Here is a 27524-nt window from a genome sequence, read left to right on the forward strand (position 1 = left end):
AGCTTTCGCTGTCATGTCAGCTCAGCTGAGCTGCGTGCTATAAGCCTGCAATCATGAAGCGAATATGAATTCGAATTGAACTATTGTTATGAGGATATGACTGGGACCGATGTGTATTTAACAACAAACTACCCTACCTTTTTCTTTTTTAGCTTTTTCAAAAAATACGTACCTAGGTGTCGTCCTCATCTGAATGATTTATAATTTAATTTTTAAAGCTAATAACTAATATATTAGTATTAATGAAGGTTATATTAAGTATGATATAATTTATAAAGTATTTTTTTCAGGTAGCGTATAAACACAGGTTTTTTTTCTTATTTAGGCGGCCGTGATTTAATATTACCTTGAGTGAATTATTATACCCTAAAATAAAAAATAAAAAAAAATTTTATAATTTGTTAAAGAATTTCGACGTTACAAATAAACCAAGACCAACTACAAGTACAAGTACTTATTCAGATTTGACAAAGAGTCAGGGTTCAGGGATGGAAAACCTACTTTTACCATTGATTATAATGCATGCGTTAAATCATAGATAAATATAATTCCATTGTGTTGGTTGGTCTATGGCTAGACCACACTCATACTATTTAACAAAACCCATAATTTTTAAAGTACAATAGGTTACGCATCTATTTTTGTTTGGTTATTTGCACCTCTAGTAAAAAAAGAAAACGTGGAAACGTATATTATCATGTAAATATGGGGAAATTTCAAATTATTTTAATCTTTGATGCTAACGAGGATTTTGCGAGTAATTTTAGAATCCTTGCGAGGAAAATCGAGGATTTCCGTCGTTTCGTGCGGGGAAAATCAAAGAGGTTGGTTGGCAACACTGTTAGTTTTAGTGGTTTCGGTTTGTGTGTGTGCTGCTGCTGAGTGCTGAGTGGGGAGTGCTGAAACACGTCTTTTTATTTCATTTCGTAAAAATCTAAATATTCCGGGGATGGAGACGAGATTGATTGATGTTACATAAATCTTATATGTCCTGAATACCTCATTTATTGAATATGTTGTATAAATCAATGTCATTCAACGTTATACTGGTCTTTTACGTTCCGTGATAAAGTCTATGCGGTTAATTTTGATACGCAATTAAGATAAAGCCTACCCTTCATACGGGTTTTGGTTTACTTAAGTCATCACGATCGTGCCTGTCGACTTTAAGTTTTAATCCTTTAGGCCTACTTGATTTCTTTAAAACTTAAAATGTGTGCCAATTGGACTGCTAACAACAGAGACATGTCGCCAGACCGCCATGGACATTACCAACTTGACAATGTGGGTTTGCAAAATGGGCTTGGTCTGCCAGTACAGTTGCTGGGAGCTAATATGATGAACAATTTTTACATGCCTAGACATGATGGTAAGTAGGCCTACCTATTACTAGGAAATTTTTAGAAGATCTCTCTGCTGTTTCAACCTCCCGGTTTTGGTTTTAAGGTAACTTATGGACCTAGTAACTTAATAGGCTTGGTGGTAATTATTTACCGTACTTACACTGGGATAGCCTATTATGTAGTTTTTATATGTCTACTTACAGTATTTTTCACGCAGAATCCAAAAATGCAACCAGTTTTTGTCGGAGAGATTCCTAAGTGGCCGTATAGTTAAAAAATGAATATTAAGCTTCAGTTTTGTTGATTCATATTTGTGGTATGGACGAGTCCAAGTTCTAGTGGCGACTAACACTAGGCTAGTAGGGGTGGAAGGTTTGTGGAGTGGAAACAGCTGTCAGTTGTTTACATTCGATACTAAACAGACAAAACCACACACGACGCCATGAGAGTAAAATCTGAGTTACGATAGGCCTATGCAATAACTAGCCTAGATTTTTAAAAGAAAATGGACTTTGGTGCTGTTTAGAAAATACGGCTGCACTTTACTTGACGTCCTACACTCATTCGATTGTTTTTTTCGATTCAATATTTTCATTCGATATTTTCATTCGATATATCGTTTGGTTAGTTAGGTTAGGTTAACCTTACCTAACTAACCAAACAATATATCGAATGAAGCAATCGATTAATCGATATATCGATCGATATTTTCATTCGAATGAGTGTAGGACGTCAAGTAAAGTGCAGCCGAAAATACAATAAATCAACTACGATACATAAACTACGGTAGGCCTACATATGAATCACATTAACATAAATTATACAGTAAACAAAATAGAGTTCATATTCATTCACGTAAAATATCAGTAATAGAAGCTAGGCCACTGCCGACATGATCGTCCTCATTCCAATCCTCAACGTCTGTTAATGAACAACACATGTGCTTGCGCATTTTTGATACGGTATCGTTATTTCATTGTGTTTCACCCACTATTTAATTGTGCAAAAACAGTCTGGAAGTAGCATTAATTAACAAGTCGGTTCAACCTAACCTTTAACCCTCCCAGTGTTACTTGACGAAAATTCGACAAGCAGCACACTTTGTGTAGTGTTACTTGTCGATTTTTCGACACGCAGACATCGTTTACGGCGAAGGCTCTATGACTGACTGAATCGGATTGAACTGGATCGAGTTAGGTATCGTTCTTTCCGTAATATTCTAAGCTTTCTCCAGAGGTCTGTCTCAGCGCTGTACGTTCTCTGAGCCGATCGTAATTGTAGCAGACAGCTGACGTGCGTGTATTTGTAAACAGCTAGGTTACCCTCGGACCGATGACTGATGTGTTTTATTACGTTTATCATTGTTTTAGTGTTAAAAATCAAAAGTAGTGATATACGTGTTGCATTATAAGAAGATTTAAGTGGTTTTGAAGTGCTGGTTGATGATCCTGAAGAAGTAGGCTAGGTAGTGATATTGATGTAAATTATCAGCCAGATTCCTAGCTATGGTTAGGCTATGCATTCTTAGCTAAACGCTATGTACTGGAATCTGTTTTTTGCCCATAACTTATTTATTTGCAAATCTACTTCCTTATATTATTATATATTTGTAATCCTCATAAAATTTAGAACAAAGTGGCTATTTTCAAATATTTATAGGCCTATAATTTATACAATTTCATTGAGCGCAAACTTATTTTTTTTTGAAAATTTTCGAAATTATATTTTTTTTTACCTAAACATTTTTTTTTTTGAAAAAATGTTCCTTATGTTTTATATATAATATTGAAGCCCACGATTTTCCAAACAAAATGGTATATAGAACATTAAAATTAACATTGTTTTAAGCTTCTCAGATCCGTTTTAATAAAACCTTGCAAATGCGCCAAAAATAGGTGGACATTAAGGCCTAAACTATGGACACTTGGAGTGGTTAACTTACCTTCCTAATCTAACCTCACTTCAAAACAATTAATACAATCACGAATCCGCATTTACCCGGTCTACCTTCCTCACATGCCTAAATAAGAACTGATTATTTGGTTTCAAAACTAATTGATTTGATTTCATTCCGCACTAGATCAAGTATAAACAGCTGTTTGCTCTTCTCACTCAGTCCTCACTCCTCACTCAGTAGGCTACGGACCCGTCCAGACCATGCCATATTACCATTACCTTCAGTACCGCTCAATTATCCTTAGGTTCGTAATCTTAACCTTCGTTTTACGGCCACTATGGCTACTTAGGAACCTCTCCGACAAAAACTGATTGCATTTTTGGATTCAGTGTGAAAAATACTGTAAGTAGGCCTAGACAAAAATTACATAATATCCCAGTGTAAGTACGGTACGGTAAATATTTGCCGGCTTGTTATATGGGATAGGCCTAAGTTAATGTTATAATTTTGTAATGACAAGAAGACCTAGGCCTACCTAGATGTTTTTGACATCAAAGAGTTAAATTTTCCTGCTTTTCATTCCTAAGCCTAGGCCTAGTTTAGGCTAACTAACTCATGTGACTGTTAGTCCCTCCTTTGTAATAGAGATGTGCGCTACCGGTATAGCCTAGATCCAAAAATATGCGGTATAAGTTATAGCCTAACTTAAAATAACAGGTTGAATAAACAGGACTAGGCCTAGGCTACCGTGTAACAACTGAGTCTGAGCAATTACTTGGTCAACCCCAAACTTTTTCATATTTTACTACGGTCATAAGGATGTTCTCAGAAAACAAGAAACATATAGGCCTAATTCAAGCCCCACAAGGCCATCGTACAGGTTGCCGAGCGATAAGAAGGTTCAAAGCCCGCTAACACGCGATAATGTGGCTTGTGGGAGACGCGCGGAAGGCCAGTTTTGAAAGTACCGTTATGTTAGGTTAGGTTAATTCATACTAGACGCGCGGAAGGCCAGTTTTGACAGTACCGTTATGTTAGGTTAGGTTAGGTTAATTCATAACCTTACCTAACCTAACCTAACCTTGTGGTGCTTGAATTATATGTTTCTTGTTTTCTGAGATCATCCTTATGACTGTAGTAAAATATGAAAAGGTTTTGGGGTTGACCCAGTAATTGCTCAGAATTACCGACAACTGTTGTCAGGTTAGCCTGTTATGGCGAACTCCTTGTTATTAAAACGCTTTTAGTTGCATTGCGGCAATGCCTCAACAGATTCACCGAACACCATTTAGGAAAAACCTATTTAAAAGCGATTTCTGACAAAAACGTTGTCGATAGGCCTAGTCAGTTTGTAGTTGTTCGTGAATGTTTAAGTTAGTAATGTTTAAAGCATTTAAAAACTTTTTCTGACCGGGACTAAATGCCTGTTGAAAACAGACCCTCGACAATGGACATTTGGCAAAAAACTCTAGTCACTGTTTCTGAAATACAGTTGAACCTCTATAAGACGAATTTCAAGAGGTACGGGAAATATTCGTACAATAGAGGTATTCTTAATAAAGAGGGTCGTTTTATCGAGGTTTAATGCTGCTGTTATTCTTCTTATAGAGGTTTCTCCTTGCTCCAAGGTTTTTCCAAACAATGATTGAGGAAGGAGGAGGGATGGGTGGGGGTTTCATGTTGAGACAAGCTTCTGTTTGTTTTGAAAACTACGTACTATGGAGGTTAAGATTATGATAAATTCGTCTTATAGAGGTCACGTTCGTCTTGTAGAGGTTTTGTGCTAAGAATATTCGTTGTATAGAGGTTAATCAGTCCTAGCCCATGTCACAAACAAATTCGTCTTATGGAGGTTTTTAACTTAATTACTACGTTGTATAGAGGTGTTTTTAGCATTGACCTATATGAAAGTGTCAAGGGGATTTAAAAAAATTCGTCTTATCGAGGAATTCGTTTTAACGAGGTTCGTACAAACGAGGTTCAACTGTAACAGGATGCGGCAACCTGTTATTGGCAGCAAAAAAACCGTGCCATTGCAAGTGCTGGGAAACAACGTTAAACTTGCAGCTCTTAGGATAAATAAATCAATTCCTAGTCTATGCCTATTGTGTTGTCAGATCTGGTTCAGGTAGCCTATAAGTTACCTAGCCTTAAACTTTACCATGAATCCATTAGGCCTAATGACCAGTGTTGACTGGATGGATGTCATAAAAAATTACGGATTTCTATAGCTCGGGCCGTGGCTCTGCCCCCGGCCAGCTTCCACAACTTTCTGTCGGGGCAGTCGCTGATATGAAGTCCCCTTGTTGCCATGGCCTCCTGTATCCTCATATGTCAACTGCGTCTGGGTTGTCTCTTCTCCCATCGTGGAACCCATTCCAGAACTTGTTAGAGTCGGCCCTCCTCTGATACAATTTACATGGCCAAACCAGACTAACTGTCTCCTTTGCACTTCATCTAAGCTACTACGTGTTTACAGTAGAACCTCGCTAATTCAAACCTCGATAATTAAAAAAAACCTCTAAAATGTTCAGGTCTGATCCCCTCGAGCAGAAATCCTCGAAAATTTGAAAAATAATACCCTATACCAAAATAAATGGTCTTTACGCTTAATGGAGCCTCTACATTCGAATTTGCACATACTTGAGCACCTACAAATTCGAATTTTGTTGCCGTAATTCAAACTGTTACCTCCAAAATTAGAAGACAAACTCTACAATTCAAACTGCGTTACCGTAAGCCCCTGTAATTCTAATTCAGGACAAAAAATACGCCTGTTGAAACATGAACTGACGCTCTTATTAATGTTCCCACTGTGTGTTCATTAGTCTCCGTTCTCTCAAACTCTCTACACTTAAAGCTGGGTCCTCCATAATTCAAATTTGATTTATTCTGACCTCTAAAATCAAACTCTAGCCTATATTTCAAACTTCCCATAATTCGAAATATAAATTTTCTTTCCTCTGAAATTTAAATTAACGAGGTTCTACTGTCCCTATCAACTTCCATTTCTCTTATATCTTCATTCCTCACTCTGTCCAAACTTGTTTCCCTACAACTCCTCCTGAGCATATACCATTTCTGTAGTCAACAACTTTCCCCATGTTTCTTTGCTTCAAATCCCAGACTTCTGACCTATACGAAAATACGATACCACACTCTGCACCATAGACTTATATAAATTCTCTTCTTAGTTTTCTTTGAACTATATCCCACCAAACTGAATTGAAAGATCTTGTTAATTTTCTCCCCCTTTCAACACTTTCCGTCCTTCACTGCTGCTCCCTGCTAAATATCTAGCTTTTTCGACCCCCTTGATTATTCCATCTTTTAAGGGCAGATAACTTTCTAACCTCAGGACTTTCATCAATATCAATAAACTCCGACCCCTCACCATGGTCTTGGTCGTTATTGTCCACTAGGCCTATGTCTACATCATTTAGTACCTAAGTCTATTTGTTCTGCCTCCTCAATCCACCCACAGTCACTGGACGCACTAAACACATCGTCATCGTCGTCCGAACAAGAAAGTAGACGGTCGATCTTGCAGGAAAATATTACATGGACATTGTTCTAACTGCTTCTGCCTGCCATACTCACATTACTGACTAAACCACCGAAACCAAACTGATCGTTAACTGTTTACTTGTTGACAAACCAACTACTATTTTGAGACTGAGCTTTACAGCTGGCTTTGTAACTGACAGACGAAAAAAAAATCAAAGACATTTGAACCAAAACAGCACGATACAGATTATAAATATGCGGCTATTGTCATATAATCTCTGTGCCACTTCATTGTTAAATATACAGTTGAAGTTCTAAAATAGTTATAACTCCATTAAATGGAACCACAATATTTTTTTTATTTTACTTTTATCCTTTTTTTTAATGATTCTCCTTTTCTTTAATGATTATTTAATAGCCTACAAAAACATCAATAACCACACTGAAAAAAAAAATAACAGACACAATGTCGTCATCATGGAATAGTTCCTTGATACAACATTTGAGCCTACAACAGCTGTCACAGAACAGTTCCGTGATTCAAGGCCAATGGGTTAAGACGACCAAGAATTACTTGGTAACAAGGTATTCAACCTCTAGACTAGTATGATTCAGTTGAGTTGTCTTTAGAATTGATTCTTCCCGCAGGCTACAGAGGTCATCATTCAAGGAACCAATCTCCGAGGAACCACTCTCCGAGGGACCATCACCGCCGTAGGCACGATGGCCCTAACCCCCCAATGCCCCTGGAAATCAAATTGACAGGGGATGGAATACCTATCCGGACAGTGTACATTAACAATATATCCATTGAGGTAAGATATTTAAATTGACATTTAAATAGTTATTAATTCTTTCCAACCAGTTAAACCATTTGAATGATTTCTGGATTTTAATACTTAATGCACAAGAGCATAGCCTCCTCTCATGCAAGGCTGCAAATTAAACATAGGCTATAGGCTATAGGCTATAGTTGTGGCAACATTGCACCCAACCAGCCTGTTGCCATGGTAATAACAATAGTAACATACGTGTGAAAAAAAACATCAACATTATGGTGACGCTCCATTATGAATTAGTGCTACAGCTGTGGCAGGGCTGCTTTTTGACAGAGTTACCGCAGGGAACCTCATATGATCAGATGCAATATTTGTTCATTATAAACTGAATTTCTGTTAGCCTATGCGTCTTTTTAATAATAGAGCCGCCTGCCACTCTTTTACAGCGCGCTGTGGCGTTTAGGTTTGGTTAGGTTGGATAAGTTTATCATAGGCCTAATCACAAACAAGATACCATTTACAATATATACCTTTATTCTAAACTCATGATAAAAGAAAACACAAATACAAATCCAAGTCTTTGTAAATTTGTCTCCTTAAATTTATACAACATCCACTTTTGATGTTACAAATGTAAATTTTGCTCTTTATTACTATTTAAACTAAACTAAACTAAAATAGCCTAACCACTTCAGCACACTGTGAAAGAGTCTTCTTGAAAAGACCATATGGTTTTAAAGGTTCATATTCAATTGAGTCGATATAAATATTGCATAAAATACAAATAGGCCTACATATCATAAAATACAATCCATATAGCCTATAGAACAAATATTTCATCCGATAATATATCGTAGGTTCTGTGCGGAACTGTATTTCGCCGCGGTCTTGTATTAGAGGAGGCCATGACTACTACAAGAAGGTTTGAAAAAATTGATTCAATATAAACAATACCGTAATTATCAATATAACATATTAAATATAACTTTAAACTGGGATCGGTTGTCCTTGATTATTGGGCTTTTAATAAATGGTCATGGCTAATGAAACAATAATATTGTAAAAAGGTTAAAATACCTGTAACTGCCTCGTGATTCCTCTGTTCCTGTATTGGACTACGCGCGTTTCGATGTATTAGTAGTCCAATACGTAGTCCAATACAGGAACAGAGGAATCACGAGGCAGTTACAGGTATTTTAACCTTTTTACAATATTATTGTCAACGTGATTCGGAATAAACAACACAACATGAAACTAATGAAACAGCTGATCTTGCTCCTTAACAAGAATACAAGGAGGAATCTCATTCCATTCTACACTTCTTTACTCATATTTGTGGTAACGTACACTCATAGGTGGCGTCCCCACCCCAATTGATAATATTTATTAAATGAAACTCCCAACATTTAAATTAAGATGAGTATTAGGTGAGCTAAAACATTGTTAGTGTTGTGTTAGTTGTGATCCGTTTGCTCCATTGCTGCCTGCTTATGTGTAAACGGTGTTATAAACAATAATAGATGCCAGAAAATGTTAGCAGTTGCAAGACCAAAACTACCAAAATATTATATTTTTTAAACTTTTGAATCTAAAAACTCGTCAATTGAATTGCAAATTCATAACTTTTCCAAAGTTTTTATGGTTTAGAACGTTGAGATTCGGTTTTTACTCATCACTAAATTAGAGCCCATACATATCTTGTGCATTGTATACAGTAGAAATTTCACATGGGTTCTGTGTTTCAGAAAAGTCGAGAAGACATTATGGATATCTTTAGCCGATGTGGAATAGTTTATAATGTTTACATGGGGTTGTCAAAGAATTGCAACCAAAAACAATTTGCATTCGTCACTTATGTAAATCCTCTGGATGCAACTCGGTGAGTATAATAAGAAATTTTTCTGAGTATTTTTAGTTGCCCATAGTTTTAAATGTAGGCCTAATGTTGATATTTCTGAAATAAATTTATTTGAATTTGACACTAGGCCTATTCAGTGTATCACCTTTGTAGGCCTACATGATTATATAGGCTTCAGGGTTAGGCAAAAGTCTAGACACCCCCAGTTAACTTTTTAACGTGTTGCAGTAGGAAAACCAAACTTGGCACATGTTTACAAAATAAAAAAAACTGGACTTTTTCATCAGTTACAATTTTGGGCTTTGGCCCAGCCCCCAAAATGGGGTATTTGGGGAAAGCCCCAAATTTTCAAAAGTAAGTCCCTATTGAGTGGGAACCCCTCTTTTTATAGGGTTTATCATTAGAAATTAAATTACGCAAACCGGAGGTTGATATCACATCCTAACCAAAATGGAAGCCATAAAATTTGATACTGTAAACTGATAGGAAATCTATGCTAAGGTGTAGTGCATCAGTGGGTCATAAAATTTAAAAATGGCCGAACTAACTTCCAAGACAGCGAAGTGGACTGCAGCACAGTGACTGCCAAACTTGTCGAAAAAGTCAATGCAAAAGTCTGCAAAAAGCAGAAAATTCACAGGAACTCCACAAATGAGTTTTCCACAAATTTCACAATGTTTGTTGCACGAAATCATCACAAAAGGCTTGGTTACCACAAGTTTTGTGCAAGATGGATTCCAAAAATCTTGACGGTATGCTTTTATTTTAATTATACAACTGAATAACAACTTGACTACTGTTCATCATTCTAATCTATTAAAATATTAAGAAGGGTCATATTAATTGAACCTGATCTGTTACAGCGTGCTGAATTTGAAAAGGTTCAACGGTATGTACGTCAACCCTGCAGACAGCTGGCACCAGCCTATAGAGTTGCCCGATGGAACTATTGAGTGGCGTGGTCGCAAGAACCTCTACAAGCAAGAAGAAAGCAACGTGAGTTTACACACAATGAACTTACACCCCTAAATCCTTTTAGTAATTATGAGTTAGCATGTGGCAAGCATTCTCCAAGCAGCGGTTCTATGACCTTGTCAAGGAGGCTACCGGGGGGAGTCCCACACCCCTTAAGTAAAGAATGGGGTACAAGGGTCCTCCCCTGGAAAATTCGGAATTTTGAAAGACTTTCTAAAACCATAACGTCTAGAACTGTATCCAATGTATGTTTACATTTATTTTTATAGGTTCCAATTAAGGGGCTTTAGCCTGTGTAGCCCCGCCTGTCTCTAGTTTATCCTGTTTATGAAAACATTGGAAAGGTGTGGACTCTCATGTTAATGTTATGTTGTGATCATAGCTGAAGTCTGTTTCTGTCTAACAGCCAGATGTTGTAAGTCCCAATCATATGTTAGTAAATCACAGTGTAGGAAGGTAGTGTGTTTGTAGTCTGCCCTGTATAGCAGTTAACAGCCATAATCCTGAACCTTTCATTTTATCTTTCTTTGTCTAACACTAACACTCATTTAGGTTGTTTTTGTGGGCCATTTTGGTAAAAAGTTTTTCGCTTGATGTAAGTTTCTTTGTATGTCTACACAGTAGAAATTTGATGGTCCAGATTTTATTATTTCTCAGTTAACTCTAGTCTTTATATTTTCAGGAACTGGAGGAAGACATAGCTTCCGAGGAAGTCCCGAGTAAAGTTGAGACGGAAATAATCCAGGGAAGTCTGAACATGCTGAACGATGACTGCTTGTTGCACATTTTTTCATTCCTAACATTGAAGGAAACAGCAGGTGTCGAGAGAGGTAAATTATCTTAGTTGAAAGATTCTCTTTTTTTAGAGAAATTTTAATTGGAATTATCATTTTATCCTAAATGACATACTGTAGTGACTCTCCATTTCTTTGATTTTGATAAAATATAATTTTCAAGTTTTTACCTTCGGGCTTTTAAATAATTAAATCTTTACTAAAAATTGTTAGGTTAAGTATCGGACGTGTTTGCAAACTACTCACAATGACCAAGCACGTGTTTGCCCCACGTTAAATCCCTGCAGCACTCATTAGATACAGATTTGGCTGCTCTAAGTGACTGGTTTGGGGTTAATCGATAAGTCTCAAGTAGTAAATTTTCAATCAGTTTGTAACAATAGTTTAAAACCAACCACTTTTCCAAATTCTCAGTTAACACCTGAGGAGACAGAACATATTTTGGGTACTGTATTCATATAAACAAATCTAGACTGGCTTCCTCATATTAAAAAAACTAAAACTAAAAAATATTAAAAATTACAAAAACAAATTTTCAGCAATTCTTTTCTCTCAGAACAATTTCAGAACAAAAGCTACACACACACACTATAAACTCATCAGTTTATCACTAATTTTTCATCTTAATTTTTGTGTGGGGAAATTCATGACATACTAACAAGATTTTTAAATTTTTTCAAGGGACTCTAAAAGAAGTATATTTAAAATCATCTTCCAGGCTTCTCAAGTTTTTTAAATTTTACAACCAAACCTGTAGGCCTATATTTTTTAAGCAGTATTTTGGGTAAAAATTTGTATATTTTCAGGGAGAGTCATACATAAAAAAACTAGATATAAGACCCACTAGCCATTAACACTCTTTGAAGCATCACCTCAACATATTGGACCAAAATAAAACACCACCCTTAAAAAAACAATTCATAAAAAATCTAAAGAAAAAGATTTGGGTTTGTTGACTAAACATTTTATTCTTAGAATGAAATTACAAGTGGTTGGGAGAATTGAATTAACATTATTTTGCTTTGTTTTTTAATATTGCTTGGCTATTTAGTTTTAGTATTATGATATGGTACCGAATTGACAAACGTTCTGTCATTTTATGATGTAATAACATTCGGTACATAGATAAATAATCTCCCACCAGTCGCAGAAACAAAAAGTGTAAAAAAAGCATGCATGTTGATTGCTAGTTTTCAAATGTATGTGGAATATTATGACCATCGGAAGAAGCAATGTTACCCTGTAGTGCCTGATGATAGTTTGCAACGGCAACCGATAAGATTTATAACACAGGTGTACAAATGACTTATGTGTTATTGTTTCCTGAGTGTAGACTATAGGTCGGCCGCTTAGAAAGCGACCTCCTCCAGCATAGGTTTAGCATTAGCGCGCAGGTCGTTTTCTAAGCGGCCGAACTATAGGGTAGTAGCCTGTATGTAAGTTTAGATATATTGTGTGTTCCCAGTGTGCAAGCGGTGGCAGGCATTGTCCCTGCGCATGTGGCATTGTGTGCACGAGCTTAATTTCAACAAGGACAACTCCCTCACACATGTGTTTATGAACACCGGAACGCTGGACCAGTATCTGAAGAGATGTGGTCCGGTCCTCACCTCGCTGTATCTCGGCAACAACGACAACCACAAGTTCGATGGTGCAGCGCTCTTTGTCATTGGTGAGCCGGTTTTTATGTTATAACTCATTTTAAGGTAAACTGATGGTAGTTTTTTTTCATATGAGCTCCGATCACAGCGATTTTGACAATTTACCCTTAGTAATTGTACTTTTCCAAAATCTACACCACAAAGACTGGAAAGTGATTTGCCTATCTCAATCAGGTTGCAATTGTCAAAAAGTTAGCCTATTTTAAATCCATTTTCATAAACTGTTTTGTCCGTCTCTTGTTTACAATCTGACTTTGTACATTCAACTGAAAGATCAGTTGTTAGATTAAAATTAATATTTGAACCGTTATGAAGAAAGTTGGCCAGCAACATTGGATCCTTGAAAGAGTATTCTAGGAATAAAATAAACACAACAGACGGGAGGAGGGGGGTGTAAAGCACTTTGGGACGTTACCTTTTTCGTTACCATTCGCAAATGAGCTTAATCATAAGCTTAGAAATAACACCTGAATTGTGGAAATCGGTTAAGTAGGACAGCTGGAAAAGGGATATTATAGAGAAAACACTTATTGTACCTATTAAATATATAGATTTTATACCCTAAAGGAAACAATCAATCAGCTTGGAGAATCTCAATCTTCAACTCTAGCTCTTACAGTTTTCGAGCTAAAGCCGTTTTAAAAACATGTTTTTCTCAAATAAAGCAAGCTGTTATCAGAGTTTATTGTTTTCAAGATTAGCTTCTGAAGGTAAATCAGTCACCAACCTCTAAAAAAAATCAATTGTTTCAAAATAGAAGCTTTCGAAACGATCCAGCTCTTTGAAATTTTTACATTAGATTCAGATCTGGCGAATATGTAGGCAAATATTCCACCATATGCCCCGCATCGAAAAAATACAGATTGTCTTATAAACCATAAAATAACTACTAAAATAAACAATATTTACATGTAATCAATTCATGAACCAAGCATACCGTCACAGAACTGTATATTTCAACGTCAATAACCTATTGTCAGGCAATGTCGATGATTTTTTTTTTTACACAATACCGCAAAACGGCTAATAACATTGAATACTTTATGGTGGGATTAGAATTTGTAAGTATTTCCCCTAACTCATGAATTGTTTTCAGCTAAGCATTGTGGTGGGAGGTTGGAGTCTCTAGGTATCAATAACATTGACGTTCCCAAGAGAAGTCTGGCTCACATCGGACGATCTTGTCCTAGGCTCAAGAGACTCTCTCTGGATGGTGAGTGACAGCAGTGTATCTGATTATGGCAGTGCCAGAATCCTGAATTTTTCCCATTAGCCGTTTTTGCACAGTAGTGAAAACTCTGTCTCAGAGGCAAAGGGACTATTGTGTGCAATTTTTTAAATCAGGTCATTTGTGTGAGTAAACCCCCAGCCTTCGAAACCGGACCCAGCTGTTCCTGATCATTGGGTTTTAAATAAGTGATCCTGACTGTTGAACCAGCTGATCTTAGTCACTCATTTTTTTGTAAGGAAACAGTCTAAATGCCTTTTAGAGTGTTTGGAAAGCAACAAATTTTGATAAAGTTACATCTGGTAGGATACAAAACTCTCTGCTATTCCCTTGGAAGGTTGAAGAATTTATAACCTTCTGTACCTCATTGCAGGTTTTCTTAGAACACAAAGTATGGAGTTATGCAATTGAAAAAAATTTAACAGACTTTATGAAGATAATAACAAACAGTCATTTTGTGTAGTCACCGATCTTGCTTATTCTTTTCCAGGCTGTTACAAGTTAAATGACCAAGAACTGGCCCCGATGCTGAACAAGTTGACACATTTGAAAGTGCTTGAACTGGCCAGATTGCAGGTTGTCACTGGCAAATGCTTGACAGAGATGAAGGGTCCCGTCACAAAACTCAAAATCATCGACTTGCCTATGTTGGTTCCTCATGTACTGCTCAGTGTGAGTACCATCACCATGAACGTGTATTGACTATAGTCATGATGTATGTTAGGTACTCGTTACAAAATGCATGATTTTTAAAGCTAAACTACTTTTCTTCTGATATAGCCTGATAGCCTTAAACTCTACACAATTTAAAAAAAAATGGAGTGAATGTTTGAATACCTGTTTGTGGTTAGCTATAGGGGTATCTTATAGTAAGAATGATGTTTCAATGAATTGCACAAATTATGAAATTTTTTAGTATACAGTTTTTGTTGTCCCTGTGTATTTTTACCCATTAGGCCTATTGGTTTTTATAAATTAGTGCCACTAAGGCTGAAAATTGATTTTGACTGTTAATGATATCTGCAACAATCTCAAGCGTTTTAAAACAAACCCTTTTTTGCACACAGAAAAAATCTGCATGCAGTTAACCTCTCTGGGATAGAGCTTGACCGAAGGATCCGACTAAAATAATTAGGGTATTGGGTGGTAGAGTATCCTAAATGAGTTGTACATCTTATCGGGCATTTGGTTACTCTTACTTACGTTACTGTTGGTATATCCAATAAAAGTTTGTTGTTTAATCATTCAGATTTTTGAAATGAATCAATAATCTTTGGAGCTAAATAGTTAGTCATTCGAAGTAAAGGAATCTGTTGAAAAAAGGACGGTAGTGTGCATCTTAGTTGTTAAGTTTGGCCCAAACACATGTGCTGTTTGGGACTTTAATATTTTTTGTACCCCAGACCCCTATAATTATTATTCAAATCAACAATACTTTTGCGAAGCAACCCTATCATTTTCAAACCTGACGCAACCTGACAAGGTAAAAAATTGGCCCACAAACCCCTGCAAAGTAGTAACAAAACTCACACATGTGTGCAAGGCTTGTGTGAAGGGTAACAGTTTAAAATGACTAGAATGTTTCCTCTGTAGCACTTAAAAATAGTAAAAAATATCCTAATTGTAAAATAAAATATAAATAAATAAATCTTTATTGTCACATAACGTTTACAAAATATAGCAATGCTATAAAACAGGTGACATTGTCAATACAGTATACAAATACCTTAAAACTAAGGAGTTATAAAAGAATAAAATAAACTAACGCTATGAAAATAGAAATAATTGTTGTGGACAAAATAGATAAACTTAAACATTGCATTTAAATACCAAATAATTACACATCTTGATCACATAAAAACTCATCTATACTATAATATGTTTTCCTTAAAAGAAAATTAGTAAGGCTGCTCTTGAAATGCTTAGACTGTATTCTGTTTTTGAGCTCTTGAGACAATTTATTAAAAAACTTTTTGCCCATGTATGTCGGAGTTTTTTCTACTAATGAAAGACGGTGCCGCGGATATTGAAAATTATATTTAAACCTAGTATCGTACTTATGCTTGACATTTTCACTAGATAATTTTTCAAAATTTCCCTCCACCATCAAAAGTGTTTTAAAAATGGTTAAACTCGGAACAGTCATTATCCCTAATTCTTTAAAAATAGGTTTACATGATGTTCTCCAAGGAGCAAATATCATTATTCTTAAAAACCTTTTCTGTATCTTAAAAATTAAATCAATGTTTGATGCAAAGCCCCAGAATTCAATTCCATACTGAAGAATTGAATAGAAGTATGCATAATATAACATCAAACGAGTTTTTAAGTCAATTGTGTTTCTTAAACATATCATTTGATAACATGCCGAATTCAGTCTACTAATCAAATTTTCAATGCTTTTGTTCCAATTTAAATTTGAGTCTACGTACAATCCGAGAAATTTTGCATCATCTTGAACACATAAATTTTGGTCACTAAATTCTCTTGCCTGAGCAGTACAAAACTTTACCAATTGGGTTTTATCTTGATTCATTTTCAAACCGTTAATATTGAACCACCGTTCCAATTCCGATAGGGCTTGTTTAACTTTGAGAGATAGTTCTGAATCATTTTTAGATTTGACAACTGCAGTTGTATCGTCGGCATATAAAACAAGGTTGTTGGAAACATTTTTAGGCAAGTCATTTATATATAAAATAAAGAGTAAAGGTCCGAGAATTGACCCTTGGGGAACACCAACTGTAATTTTTTCCCATTCTGATATTGATTTTTCATTATTTTTAAAAATTACTGTTCTTTGAAATCGATTTGTCAAGTATGAAGTCAACCATAAAACAGATTCTTTTGAAAAGTTATAAATTTTTAGCTTTTTTAAAAGTATATCATGGTTGACACAGTCAAATGCCTTGGATAGGTCACAAAACACTCCCATTGTGCTCTGTGACCCATCCAAAGCCCATGAAACCTCACTAATAAAATCTGATAAAGCTTTCATTGTGCTTAAGCGCTTTCTAAAACCAAATTGTTCATTAGCCAAAATATTGTTATTCTCGAGAAAGTTTGAGATTTGTTTGGATGCTAATTTTTCAAACACTTTTGAAAATGATGGTAAAAGGGAAACTGGTCGATAATTGTCCGGATTTTGTCTCTCGCCCTTCTTGAAGAGAAGTTTGAGCTCTGCATATTTTAAATGGTCTGGAAAAGTTTTTTTTTGAAAAGACTGATTAATAATTATAGATAAAGGTTCAGCTATGAAATTAGAGACAGTTTTCATCAGATCGATAGGAATACCGTCCCAGCCCGCAGATTTTTTACTTTTGAGAGATTTTATATTATTAATAACTTCTTCTGTACTTACAAAACTAAATTCAAATTGGTTAGGTTGATTTCCTGCCAATGAATGCCTTGTCATTTTTAGTGCATCCTCTTCATGAGGTATTATGCCAATTTCTTTTGTGATATTTTTAAATTTTTTATTAAAGAATTCAGAAATTTCCTTGCCATTTTTTAGATGATTGTCATTAACCTTAATATCAGGAAAGTTTAAGTCACTTTTTTTACAACCGAGTTCAGATTTAATGATAAGCCAAGCAGCCTTACTCTTGTTACATGATTCTTTTATAAATTTAGCATTATACAATTTTTTAGCTTCATTGCATACCTTGTTGAAAGTTAACTTATACCTTTTAACATAATTAATGAAATTATTATCATTTGATTTCTTTACTAGTCTACAATTCATTGTTGTGCAGGGATTGGAGAAGATGGCACCTACGCTGGAAAATGTAGCATTGAATGACTGCACCGTGTTTAGAAACAATCAAATATTGGCCAAGATAGTTGCTGTGGTGCCTAACATCACCTCATTCTGCCTGTCTCACTATTCATCAGTGTTCTACAATACCAGCTTGGCTCCTCTGGGACAGCTCAAGAAACTCACCTCCCTCAACCTCCATGTCCACAATGCTGTCAATGACAACGCACTGACAGCCATCGTGGAAGGCTGTGAAGAACTTACCAATCTCAAACTCTCTGGTAAGCCTTTGTATTAGTTGAAGTAGTTTCGAAACATTTAAATACAGATATTTTGCCTAAGTAGTGTTCTTCGTGGAAATTCACAATCGTTTGAAATCAAAACAAATAATCTTTATAACTTTATACAATTAATATTGGTGAATAGTGTTAAATTTATGTTAATACATACAATCTTAACCATACAATTCATCTATAAAGATTTACATTTTGTTTTAGAGTGGATAGGTTGCACATTTTTGATTTTAAAGTTCAGCTCTTCAGGAATGTACAGGCAGCCCCCTTAATCTCGAACTGGTTCCGGTCCTATTCTGTAATCTATTCCACTATAAAACAATTCAAGTTTCTTTTAGAGTAAAAAAAAAAAAATTAAATCTCTAGTGATGTGGACAGATTTGTTATGTATAAATGTCCTATGGATAAACGTTTTTTTGTACAAAAATCCAAAAAGCATCTCAAGAAATTAACTCATTTATTCATTTATTCATGTAAATTGTCACAAATTACACCATATACAGAGGAGTTTCCTCAATGGTAGATGACATGTCAAAAATATGAAACAAAAATGTTAAAAACTAAATTAATGTAACTTAAACATAATGAGAAAACAAACTCTCCACATAAACCATTTTACAAACCACTATTACTATATAAAATGAAATCCTCTACTGAATAAAACATATGGCTCTTTAGATAGTTTACAAGTTTTCTTTTAAATGCTTTGGCAGAAGATTCATTGCGAATATGGGAAGGTAGTTTATTAAATAATCGGCTGCCTGTATAGAATGGTGTCTTTTCAAAAGCTGCTGTTCGATGTATCGGCAAAGAAAGATACATCTCGACACATCCTACTTGGAGGCCACCAACGACTATTTAGGTTCTTACCTTCATGTTGCAGGTAGTGGTGGGGAATTCGCCGGAGGAGTGTCAGAGAGAGGCATCTCTATGTTGGCTCGTCTCAAGAAACTAACTCATCTCGACATTTCCTACCTGGAGGCCACCAATGACACAGCTTTGAAGAACTTGACTGCTCGAAACTGCAAACTGCAGCAGCTTGATTGCAGAGGCTGTCCAAGTCTTACTGATGAGGGACCTCAGGCGTAAGTTCTGTACCTACTGGATAAAGAGTTTGAAATGGTTTAAAACTTGGTTTTCACTTTTGTTGTTATCTTCCAGAATATTATTGCCACAGCAAGTTTCATTGGGTACAACATTTTTATGAATCATTTCAAGAGAAAATTTTCAACAAGTTCCATAATTGTGAAACGGCTTCCTGATCAGTTTGTCAGTCACAATACAGTCAATCACTGTAGTCCATTGTGAACATTTGTTCGGACATTTGAAATTTTAACGTACCACTGTATCACACAGTCTTCTTTCATCATTCCTTTGCTTTAAAATTGAACTCCATAGTTTTGAATAGACATTCACCAATCAAATAGCTAAGCCTAACCTTTTTCAAAGTTTGGTGGATTTGAGATTTATTGAGTTTAAACTCTTTAATAGTATTTTGTGACAGGTAAGCTAGCTGAACTCTGTGTCTAAAAAATCCCTTAATTTAAATTTAAAACTAAAGATAGACATATATTATATTGAATGGTGTAAACAAGTGGTTTACGCTAAACTTCAAAACTATTTCCCACCCCTTTTTAATAATAATTAAAAAAGGAAGTAAAATTATTATTTCATATACAATATGAATAATGAAATGAATAAATTACATAATTAATTGCTCTTCCAAGTTTTAAAGACCAGATTATGGTTTCAAATCTAAACCAAGGTCAAGAAATTTCTTTTTTATTGTATAACGTTTTGTTAACCATAAAATCTTTTAATTTTTATTTTCTCAGATTTGACCATTGTCTAATGGTTCATGTAATTAATCTTAAATTATTTTCGGTACTTATACTCGATAGAAATACGAACAGTTCTAAATGGGACAAACGCCACTTGTACAACTTGATTTGTTTTGTTGTACAGAGTGCTTACATTGTGTCATGAGCTACAGCTGTTTGATCTGAGCGGGTGTGAAGGAGTTACCATTAGTACCGTTGAGACTGCAGTGGCGTCTGTCAAGATGAGAACCAACAACATTCCCCTGAGGATCTGCGTGGGAGGTAAGATATTTTTGGAGTTTGTAATGTTTTGTGCATTTAGGCCTTCTGTACATCAACAGCCAAACAGGCCTGCATCTGTCACTACATCTGACATCTGACTTCATTAGGGGTTGACCCCCTTCCACAGAATCACAGAACCTCCACACAATATTCTAGGTTTCTGAACTTATCCTTTTTTCATCGAACAGCTCATTTCATTAGGTCCGCTTATTTCAGTCCGGGTGTCCAGGCAACCGGGGAAATGGTAAAGAAATCATCATAAACTTGGCACTGATTACAAGATGATCGCAGATGTGGCCACAATCACAAAGAAAATAGTAATCTTTGTTGAAATTATCGTGTATGTGACCGCAACCAAGTGACATCATCATAGGTGTTATTGCGATCGCAGTAAATCATCACAGTTATTTCTGCGATCGAGATATGATTTAAAATGTTGACATAATTGCTAGAAAAATAAACGGATTTAGCCACGATCGCCTAAGACCCTTATGACGTTAAATAATGATCAGCGATAGGGAGAAATCATATCTGATGTTTTATGATCGCGGGAAATCAACCCATATGTTTTTGCGATTGTAGGAAATCATCCTGGATGTTACCGCCATTGCAGGAAATCACCACAGTTTTGGCCACAATTAAGAAATATGATAAAAGATGTCCGACATCGAAAAAAATCACGGGTGTTGCTGTGATATTGGCAAATCATTACAGTTACTATCGTTATAAGTCATCACAGGCGTTGCCATGACCGGGGAAAATCATCTCAAAATTTTGCCTTGATCGAAAGATATCACCGATGTGGCTGCGATTCCGAGAAATGATTATGTAATTTGCTGTGATCCCGTGAGATACTCATTCTAGCGTTAGCAGATGAGAACCTGTTTAGTGTTTTTATTTTTGGTACCCACTGTATGTTTTCTACTTTCAAGTAAATTAACAGTATGAACCAATGTTTACAGAAAGTTCTCTGCTGCATGGTATCGCATTTGAATTGAACATGTGATTTGGATTTTGTTTGGATCAGGATTCTAGATTCTTATTTCATGAATTTTACTACTATCTGTGGTTACCATACCTAATTAACCGAAACCAAAAAATCAAGATCAAGTTCCGAGTATGTATACACATGCAAAGAAAAATAGCATGTACAAGGCAAAACTGTTTAATTCTTAAACTTGCTGGTACAATATAAACTTTTGTTTGTTTGGATCAGCTTCGAAGCCTATTCAACGTGTTCTTGACGGGACAGGGCCAGAGCAAACGGGTTAGTCTATTGCAGCAGTGTAACAGTGATCAAGCAGTGAATTAAAAAAAAAAACATACTTTGGTGCAGACGTTGGGAAATTGCTGGGGAAACCCATGGTTTGGGAATCAGTTTTGAAGCTTTGGATGTCAGCGATTGGGCAGCTCATCTTGGACCATTGGCAGCCAAGCAATTAAAATTAAATGGAAGGAAGAATGTGTAGGCCGGCTTGGACAACTGTTTATCACAAACGGCTATTGAGAGTCGACATTGAACCAGGAAATAAGAGCCCCTTTGCCTTCAGCTAGGTGTAGTTAATTTCTTGGGTAACTAAAGCTAGGGCAGAGCTGGTATCTAAATTAATAACCTTGGGCCGAGCAAAATTTCAATTGCACATTATGTAACCTGAAAGAGTACAAAATTACTTTTCACTTGTAATGTTTCATTTTCATGTCATTTCATCCATTATTTGTAATTTATTTCTTGTTTACTAAATATAGATTGATATTTAATAGATTTTTTGGGGATTTAATTATATGCGTGTTTTAAAATATCAATGTAAGCCTACTGTCTTGTTATTTGAGTTATCATAGGATGTTAGGAATGTTCCATCACCCCCTCAGAGAGCAACAACAATACTTAATGTATTATTATTTAATAGAATATCTTAATCATATTTAACTCATTTAGCTATCTCACCACCAAATTTAATGTTGTATTATGCCACATTATTATTAATTTAGCTCATAATTTTTGTACGAAAAAAAAGGGTTACAAGTAATTAATTAGTAATCAAAGAGGCTAGCAGATGACAGCAGCGGTTTGAGAAGATCTGGAAATGGTTTACCCATGTGACCGGCACAATTTTTTCTGCAATCCTATCGCTATCCTTTCTTTTAAAAGTGCCCATTGCTTTCCAAAAAGTCTGTGCGTTTCTTACTTCCTTTAAATGTTCAATCAATAACGTGTCTTTTTTTCTTATCTTTTTTTTACCAAACTAATTTTAAATAAATAACTGTTATAATGATAAAATACTTGCATGTGTTTTAGGAACGGAAGTGGAACATAACCCCTCAACCTCTTACAATGTACCTCGGTTCACGCTGGATTTCAAGGACACAAGCGAGGAACATTTGCGACCAGACTTCATAGACGACATGTTCTTCCCGCCCTCGGACAGCGACGAAGATGATGACCTGGACCATCTTTGTGAGCGAATCGGTAATTTTGTACTTTAGTATCATAACAGTTTTGCGTTGCTTTCTTCTCTTTCTGTCAACGAGCTTACTTGTTAATTCACAATCCTTCCTGATTCGAGTTAACTCTTCCAGAAATTGTGTTGCTTGTTTACTCCAAATCTATCACCCCTAGCCAAAATTTTTATCATAATTTACTAGTCTCACTTTAAAATGCCTTGCAAATTTATTTGATTCAGGGATGAGCATCGAATCCATGGAACAGGTATGTGAGACTAGTATCACAATGGAACAGTCTCAAGTGGAACTGTTCCACGGGCTTGACTAATATGGCGCGTCGATAGGTCAACCCTCAATGATAACATTGGTATAAATCATTGATGCACCTCTAACATCGTTATGTAAAAATTAATGTTTTCAGAGCAAAAACATTGATCATCTATGTTATTTTGTTTTAGGATTTTTGTCTCCTTTCTTAATTAACCTAGGTATAAGCTATTATTAAGGAAATTGACAGGCTCCAATCTCCAGTGGTTGAAAAAGTGGTCAGTGACCACGAAAATTTCTACTTTTAATTTTGTGATGTTTTATGTGTCTCTATGGACTTATTTAAAGGTAAGCCTGCTTTCCTGTCAATTTCCTTAATAATTCCTGGCAAATGCCCTATCTTTTTATAAGATAACCCTAGGTATAAGCTAGACGTTCTTAAGGGACAGTTTCTCTGTTTCTGCAGGAATCGAACTAATCGATCTTGCAGCTATAGAAGTTTATTATAAATCAGCGCCGTTGGAATTTATTGTAAATGAAATACATTTATTTTTGGTAACTTTTGTACTCTCACTGTATATACTCTTGGCTAAGTCTAATCCAGAATTTATCAGCTATTCAATGGAATAAATACAAAAATTCAATTTCTTGTTCAGTCCAATATTTAAATTGTCATTAAAACTACTAATACTGTAGAATTTGTAGAAAAACATTGATATTTTGATGGTTGGCCTAATACTTTGATGTTTAACAAAAACATTGACCATAGATATTTCTTAAACATTGGTTATCGATGCTCATCCCTACTGTGGTTGTCCAAATAGAAGAAAATTTTATAGTTGGATTGTTTAGATTTTTAGTTTTGGAAGGACTTCCCTGGTGTGACAACCAACTAATTTTCTGCCGATAAAAGATCAAACGTAAAAGATCGTCGAGTGAAGCTGGTTTTTTTTAAAGATAATTAAATAGAAGTAGTATGGGGCTTGGAAAATCATGGATTCTTTTTAATGGTTTTATTTTGTGTTTGGTGGAAGACTTGATTATAAAATTCCAAAATTAATGAATGAATGCTCTGAAGTGGTTAACAATAGTTATTTAAATTCTTAAGTTTTACCCTTATTTAGCAAAAACTGGCCTCTACTAACTCATACTACTATCATCCTTAACTTTCATAATGGTTTGATGGTATCTTAGGGAAACCCTTCATTGAGCTGCAAATATTGGGATTAAATATATTGAATTGAATATAGAGATAGGCCTGATTCCGATTCTTGATTCCACTGAAATTTCACCACCAGTGGCGTATCAACTAGTGTCTACACCAGTGGCATTTTCATGAAAGAATCGTTAACAATTTTCAAATGTGGTCCAAGCCCCTCTATTTTTATGTGGATATCCTGAGGACAGATTATCAATTTCTTTGTCCAAGATCGCTTTTACCGCTGCGGTTTTTTACTGCGATGCTCGGTAGCTAGAAAATCGGGCCTCAAGCGTAGCCTACAATAAAGCTTCAATGACAAATTAATTATTTTGTTAAGCTCTACGACATATTTATTTTTTTGTGGGTCAAAAATGGGTTAATCCCGTTTTCACCCAATAAAACTCCATTGCCATAATCCAATCATACTGGTTAACACAATATCAAAACCTACAATGGCTCAACATCCAACTTATATTGAATGGGTTGGAGTAACAATTTATTGCCAAATTTGTTTGAATAAGCGTTTGTTCTTACCAATTTTCATCAAAATCGAATGGTTTTTGCTAAAGTTATCGTGTTTACAGAATCGTATAAAAGGGTTGTCTGAAGGGCCTCATTCGAGCTTGTGTCGCAGACAAGTGGACTAGTCCAAACCTGACGTAGTATTCCTTACTTAACCCAGAACTATTCTAGCATTCTAGCCTGTTTCCAGTTTTGTCGTATTATTCTAAACGCTGTGGAAGAAAATTGTTGCCTCCGCCAAGTATATATCACATTCTGGGAGTAGATTTGTTCATCTCAGTTGACAACCGCTATTGAAGTTCAACACCAGTTGATAGACGTGAAATACAATTTATTGGATGTAGAAAATGTTCTTGCGCAAGGAGTGAAGGGAGTCGAAGGCGTTCTTAAACGATTATACTATGTTTTCCGTTTGCTCAACTACTGTTATACATTCGTCTCGTTTAATTTGTCTGGTTTGAAGCAGTGACCAAAGTAAATCAGTCTCAGTATAGATTTTACTATGTCATTTTGGCAATAGTTTTAATTATTCTCTACTATAAGGATGGATCTCTTAAACTTCCCATTTCTTTTAGGAACAAATTCTTTAAAACTCCCCCAATCCCACCAAAAAATTATTCCATAACTTAAGTTTTACTGCAATTTTTAGAAAAGTGACATACTCAACTAAATCAAGCCTCAATCAGTTAATAAAACACAAACAAAATTCACAATCAACTTAATATGGTAAACTTAATATTACGTAATTTAATTTGTCTTTAGAAGTGGAGCTCTGAAGAAAATTCTGAAGAAAAATATAGAGTTTACTTTGTAAATATTTGTTTTAAAATTCCACTGTTAATGCAGGAAAACCTTATTGGTTACACATGCATTGTAGATGTGGTTTGTACAAATAATTGAATAACTTTCCCTTTTCAATCTAGCCAACTTATTCGTTCAAAAACATTTCATACATACATTGTTTTCATTAATCAAAGGTTGTACGTTTTCCTATTTTTTGTGAAGATCAAGAGTTTATAATTGTCAACAAACGATGAATGGAGAAGTTGTCAAAAGGGTTTTATAAGATGTAATTAAATAAGATGTTTGACTCCTATGGTTGCCCGGAAAACAGAAAAATTACATTTATTTCCATAGACTCTTTGGATGCCCCAGTTTGGAACTCGCTCTCAAGAAATTCAAAGTGAGCAAATTATTGACGACAGTAAAGCCGTGAAGATGAAGTGTTTTTTAAGTTGGCAAGATTGGAAGATTGCAATGAAGATTTCAGAGGATTTCTCTGTTTCAGGCTGTGATTGTGACTTTGATTTTGATGATCTCTTTGATGGAACGCTGTTTCGAAACGATGAAACTCGAAGTTACGGATTCGATGACGATGACGATGACATAGACATTGAGGACTGGGCGAATGATAGTGAAGAAGAAGAAAAATTAGTGGCGTACTCCGAACAACTGTTTGAAAAATGGAATTGATTAAAATTGATTTTCATTAAAGGAAAAAGACTGAGGAGTTATTTTTTGTTATGGTTATTTCACTTGATAAGTTTAATTTTCGTTATTTGATTAGTTTTACATTTTGCATATAATTTGTTTTGTTTATGCGTTATTCAGCTAGTAGTTGCTATTCCAACGAGGAAGGTGTTGGATTTAGTCACTTGTGACTGGATACGGTCAATGATTCTTACCTTAAATTATACCTTTACAATTATTTTTATATGTGGATAACTCTGTGTAATGATTAAACACATTTTTGTGACCAATAAATTCTCATTCCAAACCAACCATTGTTTTTTAGTAAACCTCTTACTCTTACTGTATTGAAATAAATGAAACTGTTTTTATGTAGTTTACATTAGAGATGAATAAGTACTGTACTTGAATTTTTGTGTTGGAGTCTTGTACAGTTTTTTTTCAAACTACAAAAAGTATTGATCAAGTTTAGTGTCAAGCTAACACTCGAAAGTTATTGTGATTTTGTTAAACTATTATTTATTTATATTTGTGAAGTAAAAAATTTGAGTGAATTAGTAGTAGCTTCCTAATATGAAGAAGGCAGTCAAGCCCAAAATATGACTGTAAAAAGGTGGCAATGGAAATTCAAGAAATCCAAAGAAGGAATCAAGTTTAGCCTGCTAAAGAGTAAAATGGTTGAAAACAAATAGAAGAGATGCATTTATACTACCCAACATAATATTTTTACTATGATCCATCCAAGAAATCACTTTAGTACCAAACATTAGCCACCATGAAGGGTAATAACATACATGACTCAAGACTGTAATGAATGTGTACTTGAATATTTTGATTGATATCAATAAAAATATAAAACCTACAAATGTAATTATTTGTTTACAGTGGATGCGATTTTTAATCCCCCTGTAGGAGTCATCCAAGTGAGTACTAAACTGATTCAGAAATTTCTGGCAGTCATTTGTATAAATCTTGAACATTACGTACCAAACAGAGAAGATAGCTGTAGATGAAATTTGATTAATCTGTTCTATTGGAATTTGCTTTAAAAGGTTAAGCCATCTCTAGCCTATTTAGTGTAGTCATTTTGAATCAAAATTTCTCCATTACCTAAAAAAAAACTCTTATAAGTACTTGGTACGTTTATTGGTATATTGAATTTTACTTCCGGAATAACATACTAAAAGTTAAAAAAAAAGAACTTGTGCTATGGCCGCCATCTTGGAAAATGGCATCCAAAAACCAGTTTTTCCCAAATTACTCAAAAGCTATTCATCCTATAAAACATTTAATGTAAAATATATATATATATATACTCATGACAAAAGTTCTAGCTCTTTCTTTAAAGAACAATGCACATTTAATGTTTTTAGCGAATTTCCCATATAGGGAATAAGCTATTACCGTAGTACTCATGGTAAGACCTGG

The 27524-nt window shown here is 35.2% G+C and overlaps 1 protein-coding gene across 4 annotated transcripts in view; it reads left to right on the forward strand.

Annotated features, from left to right (window-relative positions):
* The first annotated feature begins 886 nt into the window (after positions 1–886).
* The window catches only part of LOC129003073 (uncharacterized), a 32559-nt gene continuing 5921 nt past the window's right edge, over positions 887–27524 (forward strand). The window contains exons 1-13 of one of the 4 annotated variants that reach the window (XM_054431296.1): positions 887–1369; positions 7396–7562; positions 9272–9405; positions 10248–10380; positions 11042–11189; positions 12619–12825; positions 13911–14027; positions 14533–14714; positions 17798–18080; positions 18976–19177; positions 20058–20194; positions 22491–22661; positions 26982–27019. In XM_054431296.1, the coding sequence (XP_054287271.1) occupies positions 1213–1369; positions 7396–7562; positions 9272–9405; positions 10248–10380; positions 11042–11189; positions 12619–12825; positions 13911–14027; positions 14533–14714; positions 17798–18080; positions 18976–19177; positions 20058–20194; positions 22491–22661; positions 26982–27019 (2076 nt within the window). In that variant the 5' untranslated portion in view covers positions 887–1212. Of the gene's footprint in view, positions 1370–7395; positions 7563–9271; positions 9406–10247; positions 10381–11041; positions 11190–12618; positions 12826–13910; positions 14028–14532; positions 14715–17797; positions 18081–18975; positions 19178–20057; positions 20195–22490; positions 22662–25914; positions 26408–26981; positions 27020–27524 lie in introns of those variants that run through there. The other 3 variants (XM_054431293.1, XM_054431294.1, XM_054431295.1) reach the window with 3 other exon arrangements.

The sequence above is a fragment of the Macrosteles quadrilineatus genome, unplaced genomic scaffold, assembly GCF_028750875.1.
Source record: "Macrosteles quadrilineatus isolate MER2022 unplaced genomic scaffold, UCM_ALF_1.0 Scaffold_9__3_contigs__length_116548681, whole genome shotgun sequence".
NCBI lineage: Eukaryota > Metazoa > Arthropoda > Insecta > Hemiptera > Cicadellidae > Macrosteles > Macrosteles quadrilineatus.